Source organism: Scyliorhinus canicula, chromosome 16, assembly GCF_902713615.1.
Source record: "Scyliorhinus canicula chromosome 16, sScyCan1.1, whole genome shotgun sequence".
Lineage (NCBI taxonomy): Eukaryota > Metazoa > Chordata > Chondrichthyes > Carcharhiniformes > Scyliorhinidae > Scyliorhinus > Scyliorhinus canicula.
In genome coordinates this window covers 134,084,353-134,107,461 of record NC_052161.1, presented here as the reverse complement: position 1 = coordinate 134,107,461, position 23,109 = coordinate 134,084,353, and the positions used below count along the sequence as shown (strand labels likewise).

Genomic DNA, 23,109 nt, shown 5'->3' with positions numbered 1-23,109 from the left:
TGACGGAAACAGAGTTAATGGGCTCTGAGGAATTGTTGGGCAAGATTTTGACTCCTTCAAAAGCCCACCATTAATTCTGTTCTTCTCTCTTCAGGTGCTGCTGGGCGAGCTGAGTATTTCCAGCACTTGTTGTTTTTTTAAAAAAATCGTCTTTCTAGTATCTGCAATATTTTTTTTTAGTATTTGAAAGGGGATAGGATAAGTGTTTAAAACTAATGGCAGAATGAAATGGGGGAGAAGGGGCATGAAAATGGAATTGAAGGGAAAAGCAGCACCTGGAGAGCTAGCAGAAACATGATAGGCCAAAAGACCTTGCTCGACGTTGTGATCTCTGTGGTTATTAATCGTTACCAAGGGCAGGATCTCCCGGCCCACCCCTCTTCTGGGACCGAATGGGCTTTTTTACTGGGTTTCCGGGCCCCCACTGTGGGGGATGCCGGAAAAGCCCCCCCCTACGGTTTCAAACCCTGAACCGACTTTGTTTTTGAACATAAGCATAGCAAAAGTAAAATAATGTCTGTCACTGAGGTGAAAAGCTTGGCTCTACCCTTTGTCCCGACTGTTGGTTATTACAATGAAACAGGGTGCTCGGAACGCAGAGTTAATGCTCCACACGTGAGTAATGGCAGGCGTACAATGTTAAACAACGTATGTGGCCTTTTGGTGCCCATTGATAAATGGATCTCACCTGCATTAAACCTGGAATTTCGAGAGTTGACATCATTGGAACTGATTTCCCACAGGTAACGTGAGGATTCTTCTTCACCCACAAGCAGCTGCACACTCGCCCTCAGTAATAGGCATAAGCTGTAGCCATAGCAACAGCCAAGGATTCTGGGGCATCGGCAACACTTTGTGGGGTGGGGGGGGGGGGGGGGGGGGGTGCTGTCGAAGGAGGGGGACAAAGCTTTTGGAGACTACACAGTGCGACCAGGAGGTTTTTATTTTGTCCATATGCCAAACGTCTTGCATCTGAAGAGGCTAACCCTCGGGCAGTTCTGACTGAGCGGGTGGATCAGAGAAGGGGAGAGAAATCTGGGGTTCCCATTCCTGAACCCAAAAAAAAAGAGGAAAATGGTCGGCAAGTCGGGCAGCAACCGGGCAGGGAACAATTGAGACCTGCTAGTTATGCATCGTTATTGAGACCCTACTCCCGATCGCGATAAGCACAGGGAAAGCTTATGTGGGGCAGGGTCAGGTTTGGTGCGCCATGCCTTCCATGCCAAATAGGCTGGCAACGCGTCTATAAAACCGTAAGACGCAAGAGCGGAAGTAGCCACTTGGTAGCATGGTGGTTAGCGTAAATGCTTCACAGCTCCAGGGTCCCAGGTTCGATTCCCGGCTGGGTCACTGTCTGTGCGGAGTCTGCACGTCCTCCCCGTGTGTGCGTGGGTTTCCTCCGGGTGCTCTGGTTTCCTCCCACAGTCCAAAGATGTGCGGGTTAGGTGGATTGGCCATGCTAAATTGCCCGTAGTGTCCTAAAAAGTAAGGTTAAGGGGTGGGGGGTTGTTGGGTTACGGGTATAGGGTGGATGCGTGGGTTTTGAGTAGGGTGCTCATGGCTCAGCACAACATCGAGGGCTGAAGGGCCTGTTCTGTGCTGTACTGTTCTATGTTCTATGTTCTAGCCCATTCAGCCCATCCAGTCTGCTTTACCATTCAATGAGATCATGACTGATATGCTAATCGGTCTGTGTGACGTTTACATTACACCGAGCCTCTCTGCCCCAACTCAGAATAAATGGGAAGATTGGAACTGAGCAGCCTGAAGGAGCTATTGGTCTCATTCTCTTTACAGCCGATAGCATGTGTGCGGGTAGTGGGGTGTGGGATGTGAAGCATTGCTACTTGAGACATGCCTTCCTGCCACTAGAATTCGAGGACCATCGCAGTCAAATGGCAGCAGTGCAAGAAATGGCCGTCAATCTTCAGTGGGAATGGGTACGATGTGGCAGCACAAGACACCCCACCAGATGGACAGTCTTCAGCCTCTGACACAAGCTCCCGTTTTTTGGTTACTGACTTGCTCCCTCTTAGAATCATAGAATTCCTACAGTGCAGGAGGAGACTATTCGGCCCATCGAGTCTGCACCAACCCTCCAAAAGAGCACTCTACCTAGGCCCACATGCCCACCTTATCCCCGTAACCCCACCTAAACTTTGGACACTAAGAGGCAACTTAGCACGGCCAATCCATCTAACCTGCACATGTTTAGACTGTGGGAGGAAACCGGAGCACCCGGAGGAAACCCACGCAGACACGGGGAGAACATGCAAACTCAGGACAGTCACCCAAGGCTTTTCCTGGCAACTGCTTGAGGCTGTTTGCAGCCTAAGTGTTGTATCTATCTCCAGATGAGTTTCTTCCTTTTTTCTAAATTTAGATTAGCCAATTATTTTTCTTTTCCAATTCAGGGGTAATTTAGGATGACCAATCCACCTAACCAGCACATCTCTGGGTAGCAGGGTGAAACCCACGCAGACATGTGGAGAACATAGAATATAGAATTTACAGTGCAGAAGGAGGCTATTCGGCCCATCGAGACTGCACTGGCCCTTGGAAAGAGAACCCCACTTAAGCTCCCCCCCCTCACCCTATCCCTGTAACCCTAGTAATCCCTCTTAACCTTTTTGGATACTATCATGGCCAATCCACCTAAACCTGCACATCTTTGGACTGTGGGAGGAAACCAGAGCACCCGGAGGAATCCCATGTGCAAATTCCACACGGACAGTGACCCAGAGCCGGGATTCGAACCCGGGTCCTTAGTGCCGCAGTCCCAGTGCGCCACATGCCGCCCTTCCAGATGCGTTTCTGACCACATATCTGCTCCATTACTCAGACTGCATTTTCCCACATCTGTAACACCCCCCCCCCCCCCCACTCCACCCTTGCCCTCAGCTTATACGCTGCAGAAACCCTCAACCTTCATCCATGCTTCTATTATCTCCAGACTCGACTATTCCAACCGATTCGTTTAAAAAAAATAAACTTAGAGTCCTCAATTATTTTTTTCCCAATAAAGGGGCAATTTAGTGTGGCCAATCCACCTACCCTGCACATAATTGGGTTGTGGGGGTGAGACCCACGCAGACACTGGGAGAATGTGCAAACTCCACATGGACGGTGACCCGGGGGCTGGGGTCAAACCATGGTCCTCGGCGCCATGAGGCAGCAGTGCTAACCACTGTGCAACCATGCCACCCTGTTCTAATTTGTCTCAGTGTCAAATTCTGTTCAATTTGTGAAGTGACTTGGGTTGTTTTATTACATTGAAGGCACTATATAAATGCGGATTGCTGTTTATGCTAAATGGTAAACGTCCAAGGAAATAGGTGGAACAGCCCCAGGAGCTACTGATTCTGCTCACTGACTATAAATAGGTGGCCCTGTCCTTTGGCTTTGCCAACCAGATCTGGGACTGATATGTCATTTTGGTTCAATTGGAAGCACTTCCTCTCAAGCCAGGGGGTTGTGAGTTCTAGCCACACTCTGGCAGTGTGCCACGTACTCTCGGAGCTCCGTTGCAGCACTGAGGGAATGTGCATGGTTGCAGTGGCTGGTCTTTAGGTAGGTATGTGAATCTCCGCCTTCTCCGGTGGAGGTGAAGGATCCCGTGGCACTGTGTGAGGACTGGGAGCGAGTTCTTCCCGTATACTGGCAGGCTGATTTCAAATCATCACTTATCCCATTTGCTGAATTTGGAACCTTGCTGTTGCCAAACTGGCTGCCGCACTTGCTTGCAAAGTAGCAAGTACACTTCCAGATTAATTAATTGGTAGTGAAGCACGCTGGGATATCCTGACGAGCTGAGAGGTGCGAATATAAAAGTTTGCTGTCTTTTTAAAGTGTCTCTGCCAATTTGCTAGGGGTGTTGTGTGCATGGATCAAACACCTCCCTCTGCCTAGTGTCTCTCAGTGTGCTTTCCTGTTCTGCTTGTGTCTCCCCCATTTAAACAGCGGTGTGATGTGATACAGACCTGCGCTGTCAGCTGGGTGAATGCTTTCATGTGGGTTTTATTGTTTAACGTGAAATTGGAAGATTAAGAAAGGAAGAGGGTCGACGTTCTTGTTGGGGAGGGGGGGGGGGAATGTTGTCATGGCCTAACTTGAATTTGGGACAAAGGCAATATTGGTCCCTCTTACAGGCTTGAGTATGGGACTGACAATCTTCCAGTTTATCAACTCAATGTGTATTCTCTGCAGGCGTGATTTAACAAAAATCATAGATCATAGAACAGTACAGCACAGAACAGGCCCTTCGGCCCTCGATGTTGTGCCGAGCAATGATCACCCTACTTAAACCCACGTAACCCGTATCCCAACAATCCCCCCATTAACCTTACACTACGGGCAATTTAGAACGGCCAATCCACCTAACCCGCACATCTTTGGACTGTGGGAGGAAACCGGAGCACCTGGAGGAAACCCACGCACACACGGGGAGGACGTGCAGACTCCACACAGACAGTGACCCAGCCGGGAATCGAACCTGGGACCCTGGAGCTGTGAAGCATTGATGCTAACCACCATGCTACCGTGAGGCCCCAAAAATGAAACAGAGCCCCGTGTCGAGCGCGTTTAGCCGGGTGTTTAGTCAGTCCCATATCCTGCATTATTCAGGGAAAATGCTGGAAAATCTCAGCAAGTCTGGCAGCATCTGTAGGGAGAGAAAAGAGCTAACGTTTCAAGTCCGATGACTCTTTGTTTCAGATTCCAGCATCCGCAGTAATTTGCTTTTATCCTACACTAATCAGCTTCACCCGCAGGAAGTGGTCTTGGCGCCGCGATCGCTGACCCCCCCCCCCCCCAAAAAAACCGGGGTGTGCTTTCTGGCGGTGGAGGTGGGCCTGCCGTTGGGATCTTCCAGTCTCGCCAGTGTCTACAGCATTTTATGTGGCTCATCTGCCAGAGAACCCACCCGGGGTGGTGGGGGGGATTGGTACCAGTGGGGCCATCAGATCCCGCAAGTGGGATGTGCTGGAAAATTCAGCCCTTAGTCATGCACATTCCCAGATAGTGACTGGGGAAATACACTCCAAGATGTTGCAACATGGGGAAGAATGAACAGGCCAGGGACAGTAGGGAAATGAATTCGAAAGGTCCACTTTAAAAAATAAATAAATTTAGAGTACCCAATTATTTTTTCCAATTAAGGGGCAATTTAGCGTGGCTAATCCGCCTACTCTGCACATCTTTGGGTTGTGGGGGCGAAACCCACGCAGACACGGGGAGAATGTGCAAACTCCACACGGACAGTGACCCAGAGCCGGGATCGAACCTGGGACCTCAGCGCCGTGAGGCAGCTGTGCTATCCACTAGGCCACCGTGGTGCCCTAAAGGTCCACTTTAAAGGACGAGAGATAAGGTGTTTATTCTGCCAATGGGCCAGATAATGAAACCATATTTCTGTATTGGGAACAAGCAGTTTAACCACAGTTTACTGCCATTCAAATATTTCAGCCTTAACACAGGTTGTAGGAAAATAAGGACTTGCATTTATTTAGCACCTTTCATGAACTCAGGATTTCCCAAAAACGTTTTAATGCCAGTCAAGTACTCCTGAACAAAAACGACACACGGCGGATGCTGGAAATCTGAAATCCAAACGGAAAAAGCTGGGAAGACTTGGCTGGTCAAGCAACTACCGTGGAGAGAGAAACAGTGTTAATGCCTCAAGTGAATTATGACTCTTCTTCAGAACATAAAGGACTTTTTGGAGTGTGTATAATGGTGTAGTATAGGAAATTTGTACACAGCAGGATCCCAGAAACAGCAATGTGATAATAGTCGTTGGTTGAGTAGTGTTGTTTGAGAGATGAAGGACGCTGGGGAGGACATCCCTGCTGTTCTTCAAACGCCTGCCTTGAAATCTTGTGCAGCCGCTTGAGAGGTTTTAATATCTCATCCGAAATTCGGCACCTCTGACAATGTAGCACTTCCTTAGTAGAGTATCCGGCTAGATTTTGAGCTCATGCCTCTAGAGTGGGACCTGAACCCACAACAATCTCACTCCCAAGGTGAGAATACTTTGCTAACTTAGCCTTGTGCTCCCTATTTGAATTGTTTGTGTGACAATCTGACTTAATCCTGAATTGTGTTGTGTGTTGAAGGTGCGTGTCTGGAGGTATCTTAAAGGCAGAGAGACGGTGAAGAATGAGATCCTCCTGGATGGTGGGAATAAAGTGATGATCTGCGGCTTTGGCGACCCCTTAATCTGTGACAACCAAGTTTCCACGGGCGACACCCGGATTTTCTTCGTCAACGTGGCGCCCAAGTCCATGTGGCCGGCACACAAAAACGAGTTACTGCTCAGCTCTAGCCTCATGAGGATTACCCTTCGAAACCTGGAGGAGGTGGAGAACCACGTGGAAGGTTTGGACATGTTCATGTGTTTGTTCCTCCTTTTTTAGATTCTTCTTGTTTCATTCTTCTTTTCTTCCCACCCTCCTCCCTCCACTCCTCCCCCCTTCGCACCTGGATTGCCGATACTGAGGTTGCTTCTGACAGCCTGGAGCAAGTACTCATCCTTCATGTGAAGTTTTACTTCAGTTCAAAGCAAATGGATTACCGCTGAGAGGTTGTGGAAATAAATCATTTCTACTCTTGCAAGTGAAGTGCTTTCGACATTGCAACAGATACAATAAGGTTCTTTCTAAATTAAATATGCAGTGAGGTCACCGTTTCATTATGGAGGTAAATGCTGCAGCCAATTTGCACAGAGCAAGGTCCTAGAATCTAATAAACATCCTGTTAATCCTTTTTTGGTGGTATTTGAGGGGGGAATGTTACTATTTCACTCAGTACAGTGGGACCTGTCACCTGAACAAGAGGAAGAGAACTGGTTTTAATGCTTTGCAAAAAGGATGACTCCTCTAACAATGTTGCACTCCTTCAGTACTGAAGAATTATCCTCATGTCTCACACGGTTAAGTCCTTGTGTGTGGGATTTGAAGATGATGTGAAGGTCACGGTGCTAGCAATTGAGCTAAACGGACACATGTGCTAATTGACCTCAGTGCTTTTATTTGGGAAGGGGAGATATCTGTTTGTGTTCTTGTTGCTGATTGCTATCTGGGGAGCCAGTGCCGGAAATTCTACCCATGTGGAATTTTGACCAAACTGAACTGGATGTGTTTATCATTCCTCTCGCTGTGGTGCTTCCTGGCGCTCCTGTCAAGGTTCACACTCTCAGAATGGCTGTTTCGGGTGGGGAATGAATGGTTTTCCAGCCTAGATGTACAGGACCGAAGAAAGGGAAGGCAACCTGGACGGAGAGAGATGGAATAGAAATAAAGAAATAAAGTGTAGGTGTTGATAGAATTCCAACAGCGCAGACCGTTCAGCTGATCGAGTCTGCACTGACCCTCTGAAAGAACATCCTACCTAGGCCCACTTCCCTGCCCTATCGCATAACCCCATAACCCCGTCTAACCTTGAACACTAAGAGACAATTTAGAAAGGCCAATCCACCTAACCTGCCCATCTTCGGACTGCCTTAGTTGGATGGACAGCCAGTGTGGGTCAGATAGGTGCCAACAGTACAGGGTTGTGGAGGGGGTGGATTTGGGACCTGCTTCCTTGCCTGATCCTGGGTGGAGAGTCACACCTGCTTTCTGGTGGAGAGCCCAAGAAGGATTGGCTCAGTGGTGGGGGCGCTCCAACTGGTTAGTGTTTGAGCTTAGCCCTCATCACTGTCCCTGTGAGCAGTAAATTAACCAATGAAGTTTTTTAGTTGCAGCCTGTTTTAATGATGCTGATATCTCCCTTTTCTCATTTGTTGATTCTGAACAAAGTGTTTTGAACTTTTGGTTCCAGCTCTGATAGCCACGTAGCAGTTTCCTTTTGTGAGGGAGGCGATGCAAGCTTCTAAAATGAGTCTAACTCTTCCACTCATTGATCTCGGCATGCAGCTCCCCATCGCGGATTCCAGGGCGTTGAGTGGGGTCCATCACTACAGCGCAGGGAGATGAGGTCAATTGCAGCCCCCCATTTCTGCCATGGCAGAGAGCAATTCACAAGGCACAGTTTGGAGATTGAAGTCACGCGATAAAAGGGCAGCAAATTCTATATTTCCCCTCCCTTGACTCCAAAGTCAGGAACATTTTTAGTTCTATAGCACCCAAACTGGTAAAAAGTGAGCTATTGTCAAGACATACTGCATGAAATAGTGTACTCGTGTATCAGAGCCTTTATTAAGACTGTTGCTCCTTTTGCTAAGTGTGCTTTACACTTAATTGGCTCTGTTTTATAACCTTGCTCTAGAGTCGCCAGGTATCTTTATGATACCACCACGAGGTTCAAGTTCAAGTGCTGATCAATAACTCAGTACACCAGTTAGTAAGGTTCAAATTAAAACACATTTATTATATACACAGTCAATCGCTACTCATGCATAAAATACTATTCACTAGGCTATTTCTAACACTAACAGGCCAATACTTAGCTTTGGAAAAGGGACCCACTAGGTCAGGGGAACAATTGGCCTCTCGTTCGATTCTGAGTCTGCAGGCTTCCAGCTGGTATGGACTAAGGGTCAGGAGCGCCTATCTCGTAGCGTGCGTTGACTGGACACTTACTTGGTTGGTGCAGCTGCTTGGCAGGTCACGGTCAGGAGTTGTTTCGAGCTGCTGAGAGACCCTACCAAGAAGCTGTTAGGCCGGACCCTGCCAAGAAGAACAAATTGAACTTGGCGACTCTACTTTATAGTCCCCAGTGGCTTTGCGCCTTTTTGGGCCGACCCCGTACCTGGTTCCAAGTGATTGGACTGAGTTCTGATCACTTGGATCGATTTCTCCAATACTGGAGCTGTTCCCTGATCGCTGGGCGGTTCCGAAGTGTCCGTTGGCCTTCCTTTGTCTAGGCTCCCGCTGGCGCCGAGGGGTCTGGCTTGGCCTCGATTATCTTAACTGGTTCAATTGTTCCCGGGGATCTCTCATCAATATGTAGATGGCCGTCAGTTTCAGTGCTGTCTGGGTTCTGCAAGTCTTAATACACAGGAAACTTTGCACCTGCTTGTTTTTCTGTCCTTGGCTGAATTACCCTGCATTCTTAGCGAATCTCCATTTTAAAGTCGGGAAGTGGCCAACCCAGGTGGCTACAAGACGAACTGTTCCTCAGTTTCTATGGTGGTACGTTCCTAATCCATAGTGACATCACCTTCTGTGACTTTCCACTGGAAGGAAGTGAAAGAGAGAATTTTCGTGCACTTCTTAATCCTCCCGTTCTGAAAAAAATAGCATCCCTCATTAGCACCAAATAAGATCTTACAAGCACCGATGAGAATCTGGGCCTAGGATTTAACTCTTCTGACTCCTAATGGGAACCTGTGATAGATCAGTGAAGCTGAAAACTTCAAAGAAATACGATTATCTGTGTAAAGGGAAGGCCAACATAGGTATCAAGATCTGAAAACACTTCGCACTCGACAGGTTTCTGTTTGATGTGCTTCTTATTAAGCGACTCAGATTTTGTTGCACAACCCTGGTTTCTGGTTTGGCGGAGATGGAAAATGGGAAGAAAAGTTCCACGTATTACCATGGTGACCACTGATGTGGCAGGGAAAAATTCATCTCTGTCTGCAGTGTTTGCCACCTGGCACATGTTCTTTTTCATCTCTGGCATTCCTATTTTAAACTTTCAGTCAACGCAAAATCATGTTGTTAAATTAATTGTCAAACAACACCTATTTTTGTAGTGTGAGCTGGCGGTGCCATGTGATTGTTGGAGAATCTTGCCAGTGAAAAGTCAGGAAGTTCAAATTGGGGAAAAGGTAAATTTAGGCCTCATATCAGGGGACTCCTGATCTACACAATGATTTCAACCAGGCTATTGGAGACAAAATCTTAAATTCCTCGATATCCTTCAGACAGCACCTTTCAAACCCACAACCACTACCATCTAGAAGGGCAAGGGCAGCAGATAGCTGGGAACCCCACCACCTGGAGGTTCCCCTCCAAGTCACTCTCCACCCTGACTTGGAAATATATCAGCCGCTCCTTCACTGTCGCTGGGGCAAAATCCTGGATCTCCCTCCCTAACAGCACTATGGGTGTACCTACACCACAGGGACTGCGGCGGTTCAAGAAGGCAGCTCACCACCACCTTTTCTAGGGCTCCTATAAATGCTGGCCTAACCAGCGACGCCCACATCCCGAAAAATTAATTTCTTAAATAATTGTGCATTTACATTCAAAGTTTGGATGGCTGGAGCATGAAGTTGGTTGCCAAAATTTTATGTTGTTTAGCTTCCTACATTGCAACAGTGGCTATGCCTCAAAACATCTTTTGGTTGTTAAGCACTTTGAGACATTGGCGTTTAAAAGCATTATATAAAAGCAAGTTTTCTTTCCCCAAAAAAATCCATGCCCTACAACTCTGGAGCAATGGATAAAAATGTGATATGTAATTATTATCCTGCTGGGATAAGGTTTTGGCCCTGTAAATAAAGGGAGCCTATTTAGGCATCTGATTTTGAAAATGCCTGGAGGAGCTCAATGGGCTGATTGAAGAGGTGGTGAGGGCAGATTTTGCTGTGGATGAATAAGTCAGGCAGGTCTCCCTGATCCCTATCTGCCTGCCATTGCTGATTTGCTACAGTGCTGATGTTTTGTGAGTCATGCAAGCAATGCCGTCTCAATGAAATGTTATGAATGGGTGTGAGCGATTTGTTTCTCTGGCTTGTCAGTGCTACATAGCTGGGCGGATTTACTTTCAGGCAAGCTGTCTTGTTACCTTGTTTCATCAGATGGTAGGTGATTATCTTTATTCAGGAAAGGGACAGCGTAAATTCCCTAATGAGAGGCGGCACGGTGGCGCAGTGGGTTAGCCCTGCGGCCTCACGGCGCCGAGGTCCCAGGTTCGACCTCGGTCACTGTCCGTGTGGAGTTTGCACGTTCTCCCCGTGTTTGCGTGGGTTTCGCCCCCACAACCCAAAAATGTGCAGGCTAGGTGGATTGGCCACGTTAAATTGCCCCTTAATTGGAAAAAATGAATTGGGTACTCTATATCTTAAAAACAAATTCCCTAATGAGTCCCTACTTTCCAAAATTGAAATCACTGGCAGTTGGTGTAGTCTATAGAATCATGCTGTGTTCATAAAATATGTAGCTGTTTCTCACTATAAATTCTTCTTGAAGTTTTAGCCCTATAAGATGACTCTGCTTCTATCTCTTCACTCCCTTCTCTTAAGGCATTAACTATGTATCACTATTAACATCCTGGGGGTTACCATTGATCAGAAACTGGGCTAGCCATATAAATACTGTGGCTACAAGAGCAGGTCAAAGGCTAGGAATCCTCTGACAAGTAACTAATCCCTGACTCCCCAAAGCCTGTTCACCATCTACAAGGTACAAATCAGGAGTGTGATGGAATACTCTCCACTTGCCTGGATGAGTGTAGCTCCGACAACACTGAAGAAGCTCGACAATATCCAGGACAAAGCAGCCAGCTTGATTGACGCCCGTTCCACAAACATTCATCCATTCGCCACCGACGCACAGTGGCAGTCATGTGTACCATCTACAAGATGCACTGCAGGAACTCACCAAGGCTCCTTAGGCAGCACCTTCCAAACCCACGGCCACTACCACCGAGAAGGAGAAGAGCAGCAGATACCTGGGAACCCCATCACCTGGAGGTTCCCCTCCAAGTCACTCACAATCCTGACTTGGAAATATATCGCCGTTCCTTCACTGTCGCTGGGGCAAAATCCTGGAACTCCCTCCCTAACAGCACTGTGGGTGTACCTACACCTCAGGGACTGCAGAGGTTCAAGAAGGCAGCTCACTGCCAACTTCTGATGGGCAACTAGGGCTGGGTAATAAATGCCAGCGACGCCTACATCCTTTAATATTAATTGTAAAATGGCTGGGGTAGAACTTGTGAGGATCCGCTTGTGTGTTGTCCTCTGGAACTTGGCCATTTGATAATGGGCCTGGGCTGTGCCAACCCATCCTCCATTTAGAATTAGATAGTTTGATGCAGCTGAATTAGAGCTGTTCAGAAACGTTAATGGATTTGAAGAGGGCATGTAAGTACTAATGCAAACTGGGAAGAATCTTTATTTCTCATTAAACTCCTACAACTCTTTAAGCACCTTTTCCTCTGGTAGAGGCGCAAGTTTTTGCTGCAGTGTAGTTTCACAAGTCTGGTACCTCAACCAAGTGATCCCTTCTTGACCCGAGCCTGGACTTTCAGTGTAACCAGGAAATATATTGGGGTGGCAGGGTGGCACACTGCCGCCTCCAACCTTGGGTTACTTTCTGTCTGGAGTTTGTACGTTCTCCCCGTGTCTGCGTGGGTTTCCTCCGGGTGCTCTGGTTTCCTCCCACAGTCCAAAGATGTGCGGGTTAGGTGGATTGGCTGTGCTAAATTAACCCTAAGTTTCTTAACGGTTAGGGAGGGTTACAAGGCTACGACTACATTGGGCCCAGGTAGGGTGCACTTTTGGAGGGTCTGTGCAGACGCGATGGGTTGAACGCCCTTCTTCTGCACTGTAGGAATTCTATGGACGGGATTCTACGACCCCCCGCTGGGTCGGAGAATCCCCGGGGGCGGCGTGAATCCTGTCCTGCCGCTCCGATGCCAGCTGCTGTATTCTCTGGTGCCGGTTTTTGGGCGGGGATCACGCCGCGCCGGTTGGGGGCCGTTGGCAGCGACCCCCCCCCCCCCCCCGCCAATTCTCCGGGCACTGATGTGCCGAGTGCCCGTCGGTTCCTGGCCAGTCCCGCCGGCGTCAAATGGACATGGTCCATCTTGGCGGGACCTGGCTTGTAGGCCAGCTACTGAAGCCCTGGGGGGGTCACGAGGGGATCCGGACCCGGTGGGGGGGCCCACGGTGGCCTGTCCCGCGATCAGGGCCCACCAATTGCGGACGGGCCTAAATCATGGGGGCTCTCCTTCCTTCCGCGCTGGCCTTTATAAGGCTCCGCCATGGCCGGGGTGGAGAAGAACCTCCCCCCTGCGCATGCGCAGGAAACACGGCGGCGGTTCTGCGCATGCTCCAACTCGCACCGGCCCTTCGGCGTCAGTTGGCATGGCGCCAACCCCTACGCCGCTGACCTAGCCCCCGGATGATTGGAGGCTTCCGCAACTTCCAGTTGGCCCAACGCCGGAGTGGTTTGCGCCGTTCTTGGCGCTGGCGTCAGGCCATCCCGCCAATTGCGGGAGAATCCCGGCCTCTGAGTCTACGAATGATGAGGAAGGAGTCACATTCTGACTCAAAGCCACCTCGCTCAGATTTAGCAACACCTATTTCAGTCCAGTACTTTGATTTGGACTGACCTTTGGCAACATCCTGAAAATACATGTCAGAGAAGCCAAGTTTACCATCTTAACAGTAAACCCGTTGCTGTTTTATTTTCTCTCCTCTTCCATGATTATGTGAGGTTGGAGGTGACACACAAACAGTTTCCAATCAGTGAGTCTTTGCACTGCTGGCCATAACCTGATCACAAATCTGTTTCCTTTCCCTTCCCTGGCACCTTGGCTTAACAAATCTGACAGACCTATCTTTTTAGGATGCAATTGGCTTGGCGCGATGGATGCATCAGAAGCCAAAGGTGCCGGCATGGGCCCCATATAGCATGAAAATGGCTCTGGTCTGTCTCGAGACAAAGGTGGCTGCAACTCACAAGGACTTCAATGATTGTAAAATGCTTGGGAGGCAACTTGGGGTCATGAGAGACGATCTATAAATGCACGTCTTTCCTCCTGTTCCTTTTTCTTCCCTCCTTCCCCAGATTTATTTTTCGCCCTGCTGGCGGCTCTTGTACCCCATTGGAGCCACTTTGCTCAGACCAGCGATCACGCCTTGTTGCTACATCGCGGTTTGCCGCATCATTTTGGCACATTTGCCCCTTTAACCATCAGGGCATCCGACGGTGGTTTTATTTTTGTTGAGGAGCAGAACCAGTTAACTGGAGAAGAAGGTGGATATAACCACTAACTTGGCACAATGAAGAGGTGACAGGTGCTTTGGCACAGAAGTGAAACCGGTCCAATTTTAAAAGTGTATAGTGTGGTTTAAATATTGTTCATGGCAGTGGGCGCGGAGCAGGGAAGGAAACACAATATAAAGTACGAGGTGGCTTTTCTATAAAGGGATTTATTTTTCATATTTAAGGTGGAAGGTACAAGGTCCAGCAGGTGCAGATTTAATGTTTTTGGGGGGAATGTGAATAAGGGCTATTTTACACATTGAGTGATAATGACTTGGAACTCGCTGCCCGGGAAAGAGTTGGGGCGATCAGTGATTTTGAGAGGAAATTGGATGGGCACTTGAAGAAAATTTCTTGGGCTACAAGGACAGAGCGATGGTATGGGACTGACTGGACTGCTGTACAGAGAGCTAGCATGGACTTGACAAGCCAAATGGCTTCCTGCACCACAAGGACTCTACGATCAGGATTTTAGCCATTAATCCTGCAATGCAGAATGTTGATGAAATATAATTGCAAATATTAGGGTGTTAAACAGAATTGGGTGGGAAGGCGGGCGTTGGTGTTTATAGGGTGTGGGTGTTTCTTGGGGAACTGAGTGATTGTGGAACCCCAATGCCTCCTGTCTCTGTCTCTCTCTCCCTCACTCTCTCTCACTGAGATCAGACAAGTTAACTGTGGCCACAATATTTTTAGATCTTTTAAACGGAGCAAACCTCCCACATTGCTTCACTGACGAGAAATAGACCAGCAGTAACTGAAAGCACGAGTGCACCGGACGTTGAATGCGGGACCTTCCTGTTTTAAGGTACTCAGTTCCCCCAGTCGACAGCGCATTTACCCACTTAACCATTGGCGTGCTTCTCCAGAATGAGTAATAGTGTGTGGAGCTGGTTAGTAAATGCCCCTTTTCCCATCCTGTTTTCTGCTTATTTCATGCCCTGTTGGAAAACAGGCATTTAGTAATGGGCTCCGGTCCAAATCTCGCAGCAGAACAATGCTGTAGATTAGTTGAATTTGCTGTAAATCCCTAAGCTAATTGGATGGAAAGTTTGCTTGCTTTGCCCCTGTCTATGTGAAAATAGTTAAACCAGGGGTGTCAAACCTGATGCCATTAAGCTCTCAGAGTACAGCCCTTGCAATCATCAGACAACTCATCCTATTTTTCCTTATAAAAATAGATTCTTTTAAGCCCTCAATTGTGCTGAATTACCTGCCATGTCACAACTATTGATAGGGGAATAAATAAGGCTTTGGTGATTGATCGTCTGACTTGTGGCGGGACGGATTATTTAACCTGTGCAAGGACTCAGACAGGCAGCCAAATATTTCTTCTTGACTGGCTTGGCCTCTTTTGATGTGAGTGGACCTGTAGATTTAGTGATACTGCCTCATTTGATGCACAAGCCCGAAATTGAAATGCTTAAAAAATGCAACTCGAGATAGAGTCATGAAAGTGTGGCCAAGAGGGCTCAATGGCGGGCCGTTGTGCAGCACATGAAGATGGCAGCATCCTGAGGTGTCTTTCCATTGCTCAGTGTGTGACTCTCAGCGTCCAATACTCCAGGTTGTGACCTATCTTTGAACAATGAGGTAATAAAAGGCCACACCATGAAAACAGGTTCCGTGTTTCTGGAATTTTCCAATTTGGATGCCCTACACGTGTTGGGAGGAGGGGGGGGGGGGGGGGGGGGGGGGGGCAGTTGAGCACTTCTCCTTTTGTATGAGACACCAGATACAGACACCGTCGAGGTCTGATGTCAGATAACTTACTACCTAGGTGCACACCTGAGGATTGACTACTCAGCTGAAGTACATGAGGGGTTCTTGTATCTTTGAAATGGTCCCGCACTGCCATTTGATCTGGTATTTTCAGGAGAGAGCTGAGAAAATGATGGAAAGAGGACAGCGAGGAAGAGGTATGCAAAGGCTTCAGTGGGCAAATTAACTTGGTTACACCTGAAAACGTGCACTCCCATTTTAAAGGTGGCTCACACACTGTTGGGACAAACTCTCTTTGTTCTTTAAAAGCCCAGGAACTGGCTGCTGTTGTGGAAGTGCTGAAGCTGAGCAATGATCCAATAGAATTTCATTCAGTGACCCCCATCAGCTGGGATTGGGTAAGACTTGCATGTTTGAAATTCCTGCTGCGAGTGTTGAGAATGGCCAGCTGATGATACAAGAGGTGGAGAGTGTGGGGGAGAGCCGGAGAAGGGAGGTGGGTGGTGGGGATTGGAGATGTGTGTGCAGAGGGTAACTTGGGAAAGAAAGCGTATTCTGCATGATTAAACTGACCAGTTTCCCCAGTGGAATTAAAGGACGAATGCATTGCGGAGGATCATGTTGAACCAGGCTGTTTTCTCTTAGACTGTAAGAAGTCTTACAGCACCAGGTTAAAGTCCAACAGGTTTGTTTCAAACACGAGCTTTCGGAGCACGGCTCCTTCTTCAGGTGAATGGAAAGGCTTGTTCCAGAAATGTTTATATAGACACAGTCAGAGATGCCCCGGAATGCGAGCACCTGCAGGCAATCAAATCATCAAAGATGCAGAGAGAGAGGTAACTCCAGGTTAAAGAGGTGTGAATTGTCCCAAGCCAGTTCAGTCGGTAGGCCTCTGCAAGTCCAGGCTTGTTGGTGGGGGCCGAATGTAATGCGACATGAATCCCAGATCCCGGTTGAGTCCGCATTCATGCGTGCGGAACTTAGCTATAAGTTTTTGCTCAGCAATTTTGCGTTGTCGCGTCTCCTGAAGGCCTCCTTGTAGAATGCTGACCCGGAGATCAGAGGCTGAATGTCCTTGACTGCTGAAGTGTTCCCCAACTGGAAGGGAACAGTCCTGCCTGTTGATAGTCGCACTTTACAGCACTTTAACCTGGTGCTGTAAGACTTCTTACTGTGCTCACCCCAGTCCAACGCCGGCATCTCCACATCATGGCTACCATTGACACCGCAAACTGCCGGCTCAAAGTGGAGAGGATCTCCAGGAAGATCGCGCATATAGACACTGACATTCAGTTTCTACAAAGATGCAAAAAAGCAGACAAGATCCCGAAAGGACTACAGATCAAAAACCCACTCAAGTCGACTTACAACACAGACAACGCTGAAAGACACAGCCACCGCACCTCTGTCACACTCCTCAAACACCTCGTACACCAACTCTACAGCAGTCGACGCAACCTGGAAACCAAGAGAGAGGCCATATTCTCAACTTGCGCTCAGGACACAGCAGACCAGCTGCGGAACACCGCCAAACAGATGAGACAGCAATACTATGCCACCTACATGCACACCAAGAACAGGAAGCTTGAGAAACTTGGCATCACCACCAGCAGCAATCAAGCTTCTCCCGGTACAACAGTCGAAAACAATACAGGGAAATCCATTGTCAACTTGTCAGACTACACCCTTCAACCAGACGAAATCGAAGTCCTCAGCAGAGGGCTCAATTTCTGCACCACCACCAAAATGGACCCCATCAGTCTCACGGCAGATACGGAGGAATTCATCAGGCGAATGAGGCTCCGGGAATTCTTCCACAGACCCCAAGAGGCCGACAGCGAACCCAGGGACACGACCAATGAACCGGAACAGCAGACCGCGAGATCTGCAGTGCAGCAACCGAAAAGGAAAGAGTCAAATTGGACCCCTCCGGAAGGCCGCTGCCCTAGACTCGACATGTATGCTCAAGCTGTCAGAAGTCGTGTCAATGCCAGATTCATCACTCGCAATCACAAGGCAGCCTCAAACGTCACCCAAGCACAACGCAACGCCATCCGCACTCTCAAGACCAACCGCAACATCGTCATCAAACCAGCAGACAAAGGAGGGGCCACCGTCATACTGAACAGAACAGACTACTGCAAAGAAGTATACCGACAACTCGACAACCAGGAACACTACAGGCAGTTACCCGCAGATCCAACCAAGGAACACATCCGCCAACTCAGCAGACTGATCAAGACCTTAGATCCAGACCTTCAGAACACCCTACGTGCTCTCATCCCACGTAATCCCCGCATTGGAGATCTCTACTGCCTCCCGAAAATACACAAGGCCAACACACCAGGCCGTCCTATCGTTTCAGGCAATGGGACCCTGTGTGAGAACCTCTCTGGCCACATCGAGGGCATCTTGAAACCCATCGTACAAGGTACACCCAGCTTCTGTCGCGACACGACGGACTTCCTACAGAAACTCAGCACCCATGGACCAGTTGAACCAGGAACATTCCTCGTCACAATGGATGTCTCGGCACTCTACACCAGCATCCCCCATGACGACGGCATTGCTGCAACAGCCTCAGTCCTCAACACCGACAACTGCCAATCTCCAGACGCAATTCTGCAACTCATCCGTTTCATTCTAGACCACAACGTCTTCACCTTCGACAACAAATTCTTCATCCAGACGCATGGAACAGCCATGGGGACCAAATTTGCACCTCAATATGCCAACATCTTCATGCACAAGTTTGAACAGGACTTCCTCACCACACAGGACTTTCAACCGATGCTATACACCAGATACATCGATGACATTTTTTTCCTTTGGACCCACGGCGAGACATCACTGAAACGACTACACGATGACATCAATAAGTTCCATCCCACCATCAAACTCACCATGGACTATTCTCCAAATTCAGTTCCATTCTTGGACACACTCGTCTCCATCAAGGACGGTCACCTCAGCACCTCGCTTTAACCGCAAGCCCACAGATAATCTCACGATGCTCCACTTCTCCAGCTTTCACCCGAAACACATTAAAGAAGCCATCCCCTATGGACAAGCCCTCCGTATACACAGGATCTGCTCAGACAAGGAGGAGCGCAACAGACACCTACAGATGCTGAAAGATGCCCTCGTACGAACGGGATATGGCGCTCGACTCATTGATCGACAGTTCCACCGCGCCACAGCAAAAAACCGCACCGACCTCCTCAGAAGACAAACACGGGACACCACTGACAGAGTACCCTTCGTCGTCCAGTACTTTCCTGGGGCGGAGAAACTACGACATCTTCTTCGCAGCCTCCAACACATCATCAGCGAGGATGGACATCTTGCCAAGGTCATCCCCACACCCCCACTACTGGCCTTCAAACAACCGCGCAACCTCAAACAAACCATTGTTTGCAGCAAATTACCCAGCCTTCAGAACAGCAACCACAACACCACAAAACCCTGCCAGGGTAATCTCTGCAAGACATGCCAGATCATCGACATGGACACCACCATTACACGTGGAAACACCACCCACCAGGTACGCGGCGCATACTCGTGCGACTCGACCAATGTAGTCTACCTCATACGCTGCAGGAAAGGATGTCCCGAAGCGTGGTACATTGGCGAGACCATGCAGACACTGCGACAACGAATAAACGGGCATCGTGCGACTATCAACAGGCAGGACTGTTCCCTTCCAGTTGGGGAACACTTCAGCAGTCAAGGACATTCAGCCTCTGATCTCCGGGTCAGCATTCTACAAGGAGGCCTTCAGGAGACGCGACAACGCAAAATTGCTGAGCAAAAACTTATAGCTAAGTTCCGCACGCATGAATGCGGACTCAACCGGGATCTGGGATTCATGTCGCATTACATTCGGCCCCCACCAACAAGCCTGGACTTGCAGAGGCCTACCGACTGAACTGGCTTGGGACAATTCACACCTCTTTAACCTGGAGTTACCTCTCTCTCTGCATCTTTGATGATTTGATTGCCTGCAGGTGCTCGCATTCCGGGGCATCTCTGACTGTGTCTATATAAACATTTCTGGAACAAGCCTTTCCATTCACCTGAAGAAGGAGCCGTGCTCCGAAAGCTCGTGTTTGAAACAAACCTGTTGGACTTTAACCTGGTGCTGTAAGACTTCTTACTGTGCTCACCCCAGTCCAACGCCGGCATCTCCACATCATTCTCTTAGACTGTAATGAGCTTTTCTTTATTCTTTCAAGGAATGTGAAAATTGCTGCATGGGACAACATTTGTCACCAGTCCCTGCTTGAGAAGGTTCTGGGGAGTCACCTTCCTGAACTATTGCAATCCATGTGGTTTGATACACCCACAGTGCTGTTCGGAAGGGACCTGCCATTCTTGACCCAGTGACAGTAAAGGAATGACGATAGACTGTCAAGTCAGGATAGTGCATGGCTTAGAAGTGGTCATGTCCCCATGTGCCAGGGCGCCACGTGTCACAGTGGTTAGCACTGCTGCCTGTGTCGCTGAGGACCCGAGTTAGAACCCCGGCCCTGGGTCACTGTCTGTGTGGAGTTTGCACATTCTCCCAGTGTTTGCGTGGGTTTCGCCCCCACAACCCAAAGATGTGCAGGGTAGGTGGATTGGCCACGCTAATTTGCCCCTTAATTGGAAAAAATGAACTGGGTGCTCTAAATTTATTTTTAAAATGTTCCCATGTGCCTGTCCTTCGAGGTGGTAAAGGTCGCCGGTTTGCAAAGTGCTATTTGAGAAGACGTGGTGAGTTGCTGTGGTGCATCGTGTAGATGTTACACACGGCTGCCACTGTGCGCCGCTGGTGGAGGGAGTAAACATCTAAGATGGGGCATGGGGTGCCAATCAAGCAGGCACCTTTGTCCTGGATGGTGTCGAGCACCTTGCGTCTTGTTGGAGCTGCGCTCACCCAGACAAGGGGGGAGCATTCCGTCACATCTGTGATGTACAGGCTGTGGGGAGTCGGGAGGTGAGTTAATCGATGCAGAATTCCCAGCCCGAGTGTTGGTAATGTTGGGGAACAGCTATGGACCTGACAATCTCAGAACAAGGACAAAGGCATAATGAGCATGTTTTTTTTCCTCTCCTGGTTGGCCATTGCTGCAAAGTCTACATTTGGGAACCATGGGCTATAGTGGGCTCAGTCTTGGCTGCAATGTTTTCCACGATCACAGATTCAATATACAGGCTCCTGAGTGTTGAAATTGGAGGTTCTGTAGGTGCAGAGTATCATAGCGGGAGTGCAGGATAGAGAATGGTCCTCGCCATGGTTATTATCCTATCATTGCTTCATATCTGGCTGGGCTGGAGTACGACGGTGCCCTTGAAAACTTTACCCTGTAAAAAACAAGCTTTGAGGAAGAGAAAAAGAATGGAAGGGGAAATTATCCCTTGGACCAGCATTTTGTGTGTTGCATTTTGGAATGAGCTATTTATCTGGAGGGAGGATGTTGAGGACCTGCACACGATGAGTTTGATGGAAGCATACATCGAAAGCTGCCCAGTTTGTTACAATCATTCTTCAGCATTGTATTTCTTTTTTGTGTTTTCTAGATGTGTCTTTGTTAAGCTGCCAAAAGAGCTGAACAAAGTAAAACTGTATTTTGCACCTGACTAATGTAAAATACTCACGTTGCCCCAAACGATACACTCTCACCTTCATTCATGTTCTGCCAAATTCCTTTGTTTCACAAAACAAACTGGCAGCCGCAGACTGAAGGATCATCTGACTGTCTGGAATTTGAAGAGTGAGTCTCCAGCTGTCAGAAGCCCAGGTATTTCGCCGAGACTATGAGTGGGTGTCATGCTGTGGGCCCCACTCACCAGAATCAAAACCCTACTGTTCTTCCTCCTCCCTCCGACCCCACCTCACACTGATTTCTCCACTCCTGTCTCTGCTGAAGGTGACACAGATGACTGGCTAAATTGCAATTTGATTTGATTTATTGTCACATGTATCGAAGTACAGCGAAAAGTATTTTTCTGTGGCCAAGGGAACGCACACAGTACGTACATAGTAGGCAAAAAGAATAATCGACAGAGTACATTGACAAATGGGACATTGAGAAACAGTGACTGGTTACATTGCGGAACAAGGGGCCAAATAAAACAAATACATGAGAAAGAGCAGCATAGGGTGTTGTGAATAGTTTCCTTACAGGGAACAGATCAGTCCGAGGGGGAGTCGTTGAGGAGTCTAGTAGCTGTGGGGAAGAAGTTGTTCCTATGTCTGGAGGTAGCTAGTTGATGTCGGTTTTGTTGTGATTGGGCGAAGGTAGCCTTGGTTGCCCTATTTGCCTCAGCCTTGTTGTGCAATGGTCTTCTGCAGAGCAAGGGTTAATGTGAGACTGGAGAGCAGTACAGTCCATGGTATGATGTGGATAGTTGCATGGTACTGGACTGTGCGTTGTAGAGTCTGGAAGGGACGACATGGAGGGAGCACCCATGCAGGGTTGTAACTTGGCTGCTAAACAGTTTATGTTTAACCATACTGTGAGGCAGCAGTGCTAACTACGGCGCCACCCACCTGCATTTTCTTGTTGCCGTGGGGAGGAGGAACCTTCCCAGCAGATGTTGGACCAGGGATGAAAATTGTTAAACTCTTTTTTTTTTGTATGAATAACTTGATAAAAATTCCTGCCCCGGTCTTGGATTTGGAGGAACAGTGAGAAGTATTTTTCTGCGAGCAGTTCAAACAGATCATTTAGTACATGAAAATAAAATAAAAAGAAAGTACATAATAGGGCAACACAAGGTGGGCAATGGAAATACATAGACTGGCATCAGGTGAAGCATACAGGGGTGTAGTATTAATCAGGTCAGTCCATAAGAGGGTCATTTAGGAGTCTGGTAACAGCGGGGAAGAAGCTGTTGTTGAATCTCCAGTAACTGATTTCTACTAACCACAGCGCCCCTCTCCCCTTTAAAACATTTTTTTTTACCGTGACGATCTGATGCAAACCCCACTCCAGTTCCGATGGATCAGGAATACCAACATCGCATCCGACTAAAACAGACGGGGCTTGCAAAATTTGCAGTTTCTCCTTTGGAATTGTGAAACGGGGTTGTGGTCGAGACTTCCAATTTTCAAAATACAAGAGGAGTTACTGTGATGAAAGAAGCACAAGGGGCTGACATTTTAGGCTGCTGGCTCGCCTGAGGGGGATAATGGACAAGAAGACTTGGGAGCCAAAGTAGGCCATTCGGCCCATCGAGTCTATTCCGCCAGTCAACTAGACATAAGTGTTGGAGATGTAGTATTCTGTAGCCCACCCACAGTTGGGTCACCTACCCTTTGACTTCCCTACCTTCCTGATACATGTCCTAGGGGTGGAATGCTGACAGGAACACTAGCCGACAGATCACCAGAGAAGTTGGTTGTGGTCATGTCTCCCTTCTGTCCCTTCGGTCACCCTGCTGATGGCTTCTGAAGTCT

At 48.4% G+C, this 23,109-nt stretch overlaps 1 protein-coding gene across 8 annotated transcripts in view; it reads left to right on the top strand.

Annotated features, from left to right (window-relative positions):
* Positions 1–23,109, top strand: part of agrn (agrin) — a 534,448-nt gene that overhangs the window by 7,333 nt on the left and 504,006 nt on the right. For all 8 annotated transcript variants that reach the window (XM_038822298.1, XM_038822297.1, XM_038822305.1 and 5 more), the window contains exon 2: positions 6,114–6,375. In XM_038822298.1, the coding sequence (XP_038678226.1) occupies positions 6,114–6,375 (262 nt within the window). The remainder of the gene's footprint in view (positions 1–6,113; positions 6,376–23,109) is intronic.